Genomic DNA, 10,852 nt, shown 5'->3' on the forward strand with positions numbered 1-10,852 from the left:
GCAGGGAGGTATCATAGCATGCAAAAGAAATGAGGGGGAAAAGGTAGAGGGAGCAGTGTGGTGGAGTGTGGTCATGAAAAGGCGCATATCCACTGGATTCACTTCCCTACATTTTTCTTTTTTACAAAGAAATGCCCAAAGGCGACATTGAGGGACGAGCGGGGCTCTTCTCCCTCGCTTGCGCTGTCTCTCTGTCCATCAGCTGTATTATCCTCTCACGGTGCCTGCTTTCGCTTTTTGCAGCCTGTCACCACCTAGTAAAAGAGATCTTTATCATTCCAGAGAGGCTTGCAGTCCGCCACCATCAGCTCTCAGGTACACTTTACCCCCATTGGGTTTAAGTCACCTGAGGCAAATATACAAAGGGCAATTCAAGGTTGCACTAATGCCTTACATGTTTTCTTATCCCCCGAATCTGCAGATGATGGCGTCGAGGGCAAGAGGGAGGCGGGTGGCCAGGCGCAGGACTCCAAGGAATACTGTGCCTCAGATAAGGACATAGTGGAGGTGGTGAGGACAGAGTATGTGTATACGCGACCACCACCCTGGTCAGATGTGCTGCCTACAATCCACATCATCACCCCCACGTACAGTCGACCGGTGCAGAAGGCGGAGCTGACGCGGCTAGCGAACACCTTCCTCCATGTACCCAACCTGCACTGGATCCTGGTGGAGGATTCCCAAAGGAGAACGCCTCTCGTCACCCGGCTCCTCCGAGAAACGGGGCTAAACTACACCCACCTCAACGTAGAAACGCCCAGGAACTATAAGCTGCGGGGTGACACTCGAGATCCCAGAATCCCAAGAGGCACCATGCAGAGAAATCTGGCCCTGCGGTGGCTGAGGGAGACCTTCAACGCCAACAGCAGCCAATCGGGAATCGTCTACTTTGCTGACGACGACAACACATACAGCCTGGAGCTGTTTGAAGAGGTGCGTGTTAATGTCATCCCTCCTGCTCTCCTGCTGTCTTTTCAGTCACGGCCATTGATAATCCAAATGATTTGAAATTAAATGAAAGTTTCTTGTTAGTTTAGCACCCTTTGAGACACAGGGACTCATAGCAGGAAGTGTATGATCAACAGTGACCTCTAGTGGCTCTAATAATTACAACAGGAACAATGTACGGAAGGAGGAAACACTGTGAAGTAGAGAGAAGTCACTAGCAAAGGCAAATATGGTGGACTAATGCCAGAAATTAAGTAATTCATTTTGGTTTTTGTCTTGTTAACAAAACAAAAAAAAACTACTGCAGGGAAACCATAATAATGTATTTGCCTGTCAGTATGACAAAACATATGATGGTAGGTCAAATGCTTATTAAGCTAAATCAGTGTCATATTTGTAAAGCTCGGGTACACTTGTGATCAAGAGCACTCCACATTTATCACATTTCATTAAGAATAACATACTGATAATAGGTTTTCTCTGAACTATTCCAAAATGTATACACCACCATCTAATGCTTGAACCAGAATGTAAAATTGACCAGTTTTACTAGTCTGTCAAAAGTGCCCAGAGTCATAAGACACATTCACTTTCTACCACCATCAATCTTTTTAATGGTCCTCCTGAGTTTGAGAAACACTAACCAAGGGCAGAGCTGATGGGTAATTTACTGATTTACTGAGGCTAAAAAAAAAGTTTGAAAGTTAAGGAGTCATTCAGCTGACAGATGAATGGCTGGAATCGATCAGAGGAGCCGAAGATCTGTGATTTATTTCACACGGGATTACCATATTGCTGATTGAATTTGCACAATCAAAAAATAGTTGTGTCTCTGATTTGCATCACTTGCAAAAATATCTACCTTTTACGTCGTTTTTCTTCTTCTAGTAAATATAGATTAATCATGTATTTCAGTATCGGCTGAATAAATTTAACTCTGCAGTGCAAGAGGGGCCGAACCAGGCCAGAAAGTCACATTTACTTGGAGAAATGTATTTTTTTATTTCTTTCATTTTCAGCTCTTCGTGGGCATAGTAAGGTACCTGCAGCTGCTGGTGAGAAGTTTGGGCATGTAATCAGTACATCTCAGGCCATCCATCTTGACATCAGTTGAATTACCCGAGCAGACACGGTCTAGGTCCTCCGAGTATTTGCCTCAAGTCTTGTTAGTAGTGCAGACGGGGACCGTAGTAAATGGAGCGCCAGGTATTGACGGGGCCTGTCATTACCTTTCTCTGGGAATCAGCCAAAGTGCTCTGTCTCCCTCTGAGGCCCTCCATCACCTCCAACAGGCCTATTTATGGGCCAGAGTAACGGCCCTAAGGGGCAGAGAGAGAATCACAAGGAGGGAGAGCGAGGGATGGGGAAAAAAAAAAATTGAGAACAAAAAAGAAAAAGAAAAGTGACAGCCAGACAGAAAGGAAAGTGTACAGTAAGTTTTGCTGATTCATGCTATGATGGAAGGACCGAGGAAATGTGCAAAACTTGTTATCTTGTCAATGTTCAATCTTGATGATATGTTTAAATCATTATTGATCTTTAATGGACCAGTCTCACCATTGGGTTGAAATGTTGCTTTTCAAGTATAAATTCAAACATATCAATATGGTTTTGTCTGAAAAGTTTAAAAAGAAAAAGAAAATACGATTAATTTCTAGCAAATTAATTAATTAATTAATTTCAGAGACTTTCCTGATTCTCTGCAAGAAAGCCAGTAGACCTATTTGAACCAATAAATTGAAGCCAATCTCCTCAGCAAATACATGTTTCTTATGTTTATATTGTTTTGGCAAAGGGGGATCACAGACCACAGCCTGTGAACTACCGTTTTGAAGAACTACACCATAGCTATAGTGTAATTACGAGACTCTTTGACCGTCCTCTTACAGCAGAAATGTTCAGTAAAGAAAAGTAGAACTTGACTTCATCTGGTGCAGTGTGACGACATGCGATAATAGACTTTAGATCACTTCCTTGCCGGCAATAAAGAGCAAGTAAAGTTCTGGAGTTAGGGAGTGCAGTGCTATTGTTGCCAACCAATTCCCCTGTCATCTGAACACAGTAACAATCTGTCATTCCGGTCGCAGAAACTATCAGGGAAATACTGTATTTTATTCAGCACCTACATTTTAGGTCAGGCTTTAGAGGAAGCTAATAAAAACTGGATTAAAGCTGCATTTCTCACAGTTACAATGCACATGTGAATTACTGAGGTTACACAATAAATATTTAGGTTTCCTCTCTAAATGACTTGCTATTTCGAAGACAGTCTGTTTTCCATTTTGGCTGTGGAGTACAAGAGAGTGGAGAAAACTTCTTCAAGATACTTGTACTGATAAAAATTCCAAAGTTCGAGACATTAATATTACTTGTGACTACATTTGGATGCATGATGAAGAAGCCAATTTTGTGGATTCTCAGGTCAACGTTCCCTATCCCGATGAGCTTAGATGCCTCCAACTAGAAACGCCCCACAGGCTTTGTTTCATGCAAGGTTTGACTGAACTTCCTAATGTTTTGTTCTGTTGGGATTGATAGGCCATGAAAAGCAAACTTTTCTCCCGCTAGTTAGATTAGATTAGTTAAATGCATTAGAGCTGAAATGTTGCATCTGTTATAACTATTTATAGTTTTGGACCAAAGCTTAGGTACAGATTTCTATTAGAATGTCGGGAAGTGTACCGCTGACCCACAAATGTTTCCTACTGCAAACCAACCCATGGAGGCGGCTCCATGTCGTGCAGGTGAAGCCTATACCTCAAATGGTCATGGCTGTTTTTGCTGTATAGAAACAATCTTTGCAATATTACCCATGTACTCACACTGTTGTGGCTGATTGGTATATGTAACATACTGCTGCCTTGTGTTTCTTCATTATGTGCTCAAAAAGCGTCTAATTTAAAATTTAAATCGACAACTGGCCGCATTTGCAATTCTAATGTGATTCAAATTGTATCAGTTTTATTTTTGCCATAATCAGGCCAATCTAAATAATTCAATAGAATTTTAATCAGGTTTCCTGAAACCGAAACCACTGGAGAACTTTTCTCCTATTTGGATGAAAACAGTAATCCACAGACTCCATATAGTGCAGCAGCATAGGATGCAACTGTTCCGTTATCTCGTCTGCACCCTCAAGGACTGAATATTATGCCTGGATGCGCGCCTAGTTTTTCCCTCAGTTAGAATTTGGGACTTCTTGTTTCAATTCTGCTGCCTGCACTTCTACCTTCAAACACGAGACTTCATCTCTGCCGCTTTCTCCCTAAGTGGAACAGGAAACTGAGCTTAAATGCTCACGTAGACACTCACTCAAGAATTGGAGCAACATGCAACAAAAAAAAAAAAATTCTGTACAAACACAGCATATTCCCTAGAACGGCGAGAGGGGAACTTGGTTGGGTTTTCATTTGCTCGACTGCCAGCAAAAGAGGGGATTTGTGTTGTTTTACTCCAGTTCATATTCCCACCAGAGGCAGTGGAAAGAACACTCGGATTCACATTTTCAGTAAAGATGGGACAGTGACAAACCTCTTGACACCGCCTGCAGAGCGGCTGATTTATTGTTTTCGCCATTTGTTTAAAGTCATATTTATAACCGTGAGGGACGCAGACACTGATGGGTGGGCAAGACGATATATATAATCCGGCAGCCACAATGCGAGCTTTGGAGAAGGACCTCTTCAGCAACTCTCTGAGAAGTAAACCTCGGCATGAGTTGTAATAGCTGGCTGATGTATAAAATTAGGACCCTGCCTCTTAAGTGGCACTATCATATGGATTCATGCATATAAGCACTTGATCTCTCTTTTTCCACTTTCACCCATCGCTCATGAAGCTAGAGTATCCCACCAAATCTTATCTTGGTGACTCACAGTCATTCTCGCTTAAGCTTTAACTACTATAAGCCCCCAGGCTGCTTCAAGCTGTTAAAAGTGAAATGACCTAACTGGATCGCACAGCGGCAAACCAGCGCACAATCCACTGCAGCAGGTTTCCTACTAACATATATCTGGATGTGTCTGACAGAGAAATAGTATATTTCCCCAGATTATATGGAGCGTGCATGCAGACATACTGGATAGTGTAAATGCAAGTCCACACACCTTTATTTCACGTAGACCTTCTGAGGAAAGCGGCACCCGTATCTGTTTTCTGCTGCGCTGGTTTTGATTAAATGACTCCGCTGTTTCTAAGCCTTCCTATTCCCTCATTATAGAAATAAAACGTTTATGACTGCTGCAGCTCTCGCCGGCGTGGCAAAGGCTCACTGAGCGGCAGACAAAGGGGAGGGTGGCAAAAAACTTTTGATGCTAGAAGATTAAAGGACTGGGGGGAGACGAGGAGGATGGTGCCGCTCTACCGTGAAGAATCTCTTCAGCCAACCAACAACCAGAGTGTCCTGCCTTAATGGCTTGGCTCCTTCATGAACCTCTTAGAGTGCTCCACGATCACCCCCTTTAAACCTGGCTTCGCCTAATTATGTCCTTGCAGGGCAGATGCTGAACAATGCGCGAGCCTTTATTCACAGTGCTGAGATGTGCAGGGCGTGCAGCCGGGACAACGCTGCTTTCTTCAATGATAATGGCAGCGTCTCCATAAAACCCTCGGCCCACGCCCCGTGCTCAGTCGCTCTTGCGTCCTGTTTGCTTTATCACATGATTAATTTGCTGCCTTCTCTTTCTCCGTTCCTCCGCTCACCAGATGAGATCGACTCGGAAAGTTTCAGTGTGGCCCGTGGCCTTCGTGGGCGGCTTGCGGTACGAGTCCCCCAAGGTCAACGCAGCCGGAAAGGTCTACGGCTGGAAGACGGTGTTCGATCCCCACAGGCCCTTCGCCATCGACATGGCTGGCTTCGCCATCAACCTGAGGCTCATCCTCTTCAAGCCGCAGGCATATTTCAAGCTTCGTGGAGTGAAGGGAGGCTACCAGGAGAGCAGTTTGCTCCGGGAACTTGTCACACTCAATGACTTGGAGCCTAAAGCAGCCAATTGCACTAAGGTAAATTTTCTTTCTTTTTTTTTTTCTTCTTTTTTTAATGTTTGCTGATTTTAAGCAGCTTAACTTCAGCAGTTTGAAGAGAAGAGATTTGCAAAAATGTTTGTGAGGATGGTGAAGTTCAAGAAACACAGAGTGCTTACCACCACACATCTCTTTTTCTAAGAATTGCAATACATCTCATTGATTGAGCTGTTCTGATTTCTCTGAAGTTGTCATCTCAAAGACAGCTGTATCTATGAAGTACAACATTTTGTAATGGAGTAAAGAGCTCAATAATGTATCTGGAAATACATCCATGTAGATATGTCGATTTCAAAGAAAACTGGATTCAATTCATCACAGGGTACAGCACACTGACTTTATATTCTGAACCATATTCTTAAAATGTTTGTCCTGAGGTGCTCATCCGTCTTTAAAAAAAACAACCCACAATTAACAAATAAATAAAACTAAAGTAAATAAATTCACAGTGCCAATTCCAATTATGTAATTAGGCCCTTTGGAAGACGGCATGCCATATTAAATTATACAGCTTTTGGAGCACACTGCTTTAATGGCATGCAACAGTACAAACAAAATCAGACTTCCAATACAGAAATCAATCAGGAATGTTGGGAAAAATCACTTCCAACAATTCAGAAACAAAACATCTCCCTTATAAAAGAAGATTATAAACGTTTGACATGTTGGAGCATATGCTCACTCACTTCCCTCCCAGCACTGATGGAAACCCTTTTTTAGAGGTTCTGCTTCGAGCGATGCTTTTCTGTTTCCTGTCTGTGTGCCGAGGTACGCCAACCTACTGATGGCTCCAGCGTTACATTCCGATTATAAAACTTATCATCACATGTCTCCTACCCTGACCTAGAATCTTTCCTTGTAATAAGAACGGACTTACCGATAGAATTACACTTGCACATTTCTTGTAACCTCTCCTCTTAGACCATTTATGTTTATGTCAAAAGAATTCAAACAGTACCACAAAGAATAAAAGTACATATTTGTTCCTGCATACCAATCAGATAGTCGAACTGCCAGATATTTGAAAAGGGTTAGAAGCCCACTGATTGCACTCTTTTAAACCATTCTATGAATTACCTTGATTATCGATCAAAACATATGGCTGCTACGTGTTTTATTGCTTCATGGTCACCATCCACTTGAGTAGGACTGCACTTGAAGCAAGGCTTTATATGCTTATTGACTGACAGCCATAAATTTCCTTAAAGAAATTTGCTTCAGAAAATATGATGGAGTTTATTTTTCTTCTTCTTTTGATTAGAATATCAATCTTTTTATGATCGCATGTTGACCGCATACTTGAGTCAGAGGCTTCTTCAGAATATCCACTCCAACGTTCCTGCTCTGTCTGGGTCGCTTCCCTCTGTTCCTCTCCAGGAAAAGAAAAGTCAGGGAGGCTTTAGCTCACCAGTGTCCACGTCACAACCAACCTGGCAAACTCTCAGTGATGGAGAAAGGAGGGTTAGGGTTAGGTAAGAAGGAAAGGGAAGGGAAGAAAGAAGGAATCTTTCACTCAAGGTTTCTCTGCTGCTCCCCCTCTGCCATTCAGAGGGCTAAATGAAAAGAGGGGATTCAGGGAATGCCCGAGAGAGCGGAATTGGAGCTGGTGGAGTGAACGGGGAGGTTGAGACGTCACAATGATTACAGATGAGACAGGGGATGGACTGGAGAACAGGACGGAATGAGGTAGGGGGGGGGGGCAGTGGGTGGCCGTGCATGGGCATCTCTCTCCCTTATAATCTGCCACTTCAGATGCAAGTGTGACTATTAACCTCCTCCCCTTACACCTGAGCAAAGTAGGAGTGGGCTCCTGGCACATCTCGAACACGACTCATGAATTATTCATGGCCGCCACCGTGGCGAGATGAAAGGAAGGAGGGTTCCAACACAGAGGGGAGAGGAGAAAATGAGCCTGACACTTTCTGATTTCCTTCCCCTCCCTGTTTCTCTCTGCCGTCCTTTTCCCGGATGTTTGTCTGGTCTCTCGGGCCAAATGAAGCCGGAGTGAAGGGTTGGTTGATAGCATAATAGCATACCCCGGAGAACAGTACGCGGAGCTCCAGTTCTTCCACATAGGAAAAACCCTTCTACGTGTTATATAGTCTGGAAAAAGACTTTTCACTCACTTTTAATGCACAGAGGGTTCATGCTCAAGTAGGGCTTTACACATATGGTGGCCGGGCCCCGTGGTGGTGCATGTACTCCCGGCAATAAGCAGGAGTGGATGTTTTGGAGGACTGCGAGTGTGGGAGCTGAAAACAAACGGAATGAGGGCATTCAGGGAAATTCATGTTCCTAATGTTGCTGTCGTTTGGGTTTTTCATGCTGTTTTCTCACCAGATACTCGTCTGGCACACAAGAACAGAGAAGCCCGTTCTTGTTAATGAGGGGAAAAAGGGATTCACAGACCCCAATGTGGAGATTTGACCGTTTGTCCCCCCCGCCACCCCCCGAAACTACGGTAAGGTTTTCTTCAGTTTAGAGTTGTTTGGTTTTTTTTCGTTTTTTTTTATTGAAGTACACCCCAAACTCCCCAAAAAATTGGGACATTATGTATCATAAATGTTGGCCCAACATTTGGATCAGATTTTATCTTTATATTTAATGTACAATTGTACAAAGATAACAAATGTTGAAACTGACTTGCGTTATCCGATTTGAAAAACACCATCTCATTTTGAATTTAGAACAGGCACATCTTCAACACTGAGGCACTTGAGCTCTCCTTTTAACAACACTCTTTTAACAAATGGTTCCCACTGAGGAGACAATGTCTGTTTTCAAAGTGGAGTGTTTTTCTTCCCTTGCCTGTGACTTTTAGTGCAATACAGTTTACAACACAGTCGTTTTATACAGAAGCATTTGCAGGTTTGCAAACCGAAAAGTGACAATGGACAGTTTTCAGCCCATGTCACGCAACACACACACACACACACACACACACACACACACACACACACACACACACACACACACACACACACACACACACACACACACACACACACACACACGCACACAGTATTTCTGTTTATTCTACTGTGTTTGCAGCAAATGATTTTCCTGAGTCCATGTGATGATGAGATTATTGGGGCAATCTCGTATTGATTTCCAGTCTTATCCCTTGATTATAGAGATTTAAGTCCTTCACATGGGTGGCTTCTTTGATACACAGTTACACGTCTTTTTCCAGTTTGTCAGTGCCCGTTGTCCCGCCCAGTGTTTGACAATTTCTTTCAATAAATTTCTGATATTCATACATTTTGCAGATAGAGCATATTGCAATGATTTGCACACTAACGTGTCTGTTTATCATTATTTACATTTCATAATTTGGCCCCACTATTTTTTTTATTTTATTTTATTTTTTTAATTTTGCAGCCAACATGACATAGCTGAAGCATTCTTCTTGACAGAGATGTGCTGATTGATATCACCCGGGCTCAACCCGTACGACAATAAAGGGAGCAGGTGTTTTCTAATACGTTGTACAATCATTTTAATGTTCTTCAGTTAAGGCACAATTACAGCAGCTGCTGTCCATTACTACGTGCCACCAAGGAAATAAACAGGTTCAATAAAGCTAAATTAAGCTTTTTGCACTCCTTCTCAGCCTATCTTAATCCTTTCCATTGCAGGTGGTTGGCCTTGGACCTGTTGGAGGGAGGAAGACGGTTGAGTTTCTTGATAACTTCAACCAGCGCTCATGTCTTAATCATCAGAAGAAAAAAAGAAGTAGGAACGGGGGCCTTTGAAGGAGGATTTAATCCTCTTAACTGAATTTGACTTTTTTTTTTTTTTTTTTTAAACATGGACCAAACGGGGCAAATGTATCATATTAAAGCACAGCTTAGTAAGAGGCAGTGGTTATTCGCCAGAGGAGAGGACATAAAGGACGCCTCGCGGGGTTAGCGCCGACAGTCGCCCAGCCCCACTTTGGTGGGGAGAACCTGCCAGACGACACAGCACAATATGAACCGCGTACAGCCAGCAGATTCAATCCAAACGAGCAGGTCATGAAATATCCAACACCTCAATTCAAAATGCAACGTGAGCAAATGAAACGAAAACTAAAAAGTCGAGATCTGCACAGAGTACTCAAGAGGATCTGAGGATGCAGCCGACATCATCAGCGTGGACGAAAAACAACTCTGAGGACGAAGCTGTGGATTTTCCTTTGTGTCAACATAAACATGGCAAGAGGGATGGAATTTTTGTTTTGTTTTTGTTTTGTTTTTTTTGATAACTATGAATTGTTTGCTTTGATTTAATTTGGCTGGTTTGGGCGTTTTATAAACACTTGACTTGCTAGTTCAATACTACTGATTCTTTCCTAACGGTACTCCTGGGTTATCATTTTCCATTATAGCTCATGCATTTAAGACAGTCAACACATGCACTTGAAGAGAGACTACTGCTTGTAACGCATCCCTTGTGCTTGGGAGCCGAAACGTACATTCGAACATCAAAATCCCAACACTCCTCTTAGCACTAATACTGTATGTAAGTGCTAAGACGTATAAATTACAATTGCTGTGTAATAATTGAAAAGAGAACAATCAGAGGATTAACACATTTTGACAAAGGCATTGTACTTACTGTATTTATATGTAAAAAAAAAAAGAAAAAAAATCCCCGTGGTGATTTCCTCAGAATGAAAAAGGCACGCATTCACTCTAAGTTTATCACAATGGAAAAAGTAGTATCACATTTCATTTCATAGTTTGTGGCACATGTATATCACAAGAGATGAGAAGTAACAAATTTGTAATCTGGTAGATTCACAATGAGAATTCAACAAGATTTGGAGGAGAGAGAGAAAAACAAAAACCCAATTCTAACCAAACTGCTTGAAAAGATGCTAGCATGATATGTCTGTGCA

General features: G+C 42.5%; 1 protein-coding gene across 2 annotated transcripts in view; it reads left to right on the forward strand.

Annotated features, from left to right (window-relative positions):
• Nucleotides 1-10,582, forward strand: part of b3gat1a (beta-1,3-glucuronyltransferase 1 (glucuronosyltransferase P) a) — a 71,794-nt gene extending 61,212 nt beyond the window's left edge. Inside the window, exons 5-9 of one of the 2 annotated variants that reach the window (XM_080459990.1) lie at nucleotides 244-315; nucleotides 422-933; nucleotides 5,653-5,949; nucleotides 8,311-8,431; nucleotides 9,609-10,582. In XM_080459990.1, coding sequence (XP_080316116.1) covers nucleotides 244-315; nucleotides 422-933; nucleotides 5,653-5,949; nucleotides 8,311-8,397 — 968 coding nt within the window. In that variant the 3' untranslated portion in view covers nucleotides 8,398-8,431; nucleotides 9,609-10,582. The remainder of the gene's footprint in view (nucleotides 1-243; nucleotides 316-421; nucleotides 934-5,652; nucleotides 5,950-8,310; nucleotides 8,432-9,608) is intronic. The other variant, XM_080459991.1, reaches the window with a different exon arrangement.
• Nucleotides 10,583-10,852: the final 270 nt, after the last annotated feature.

Source organism: Lipophrys pholis (assembly GCF_963383615.2).
Source record: "Lipophrys pholis genome assembly, chromosome: 3".
NCBI lineage: Eukaryota > Metazoa > Chordata > Actinopteri > Blenniiformes > Blenniidae > Lipophrys > Lipophrys pholis.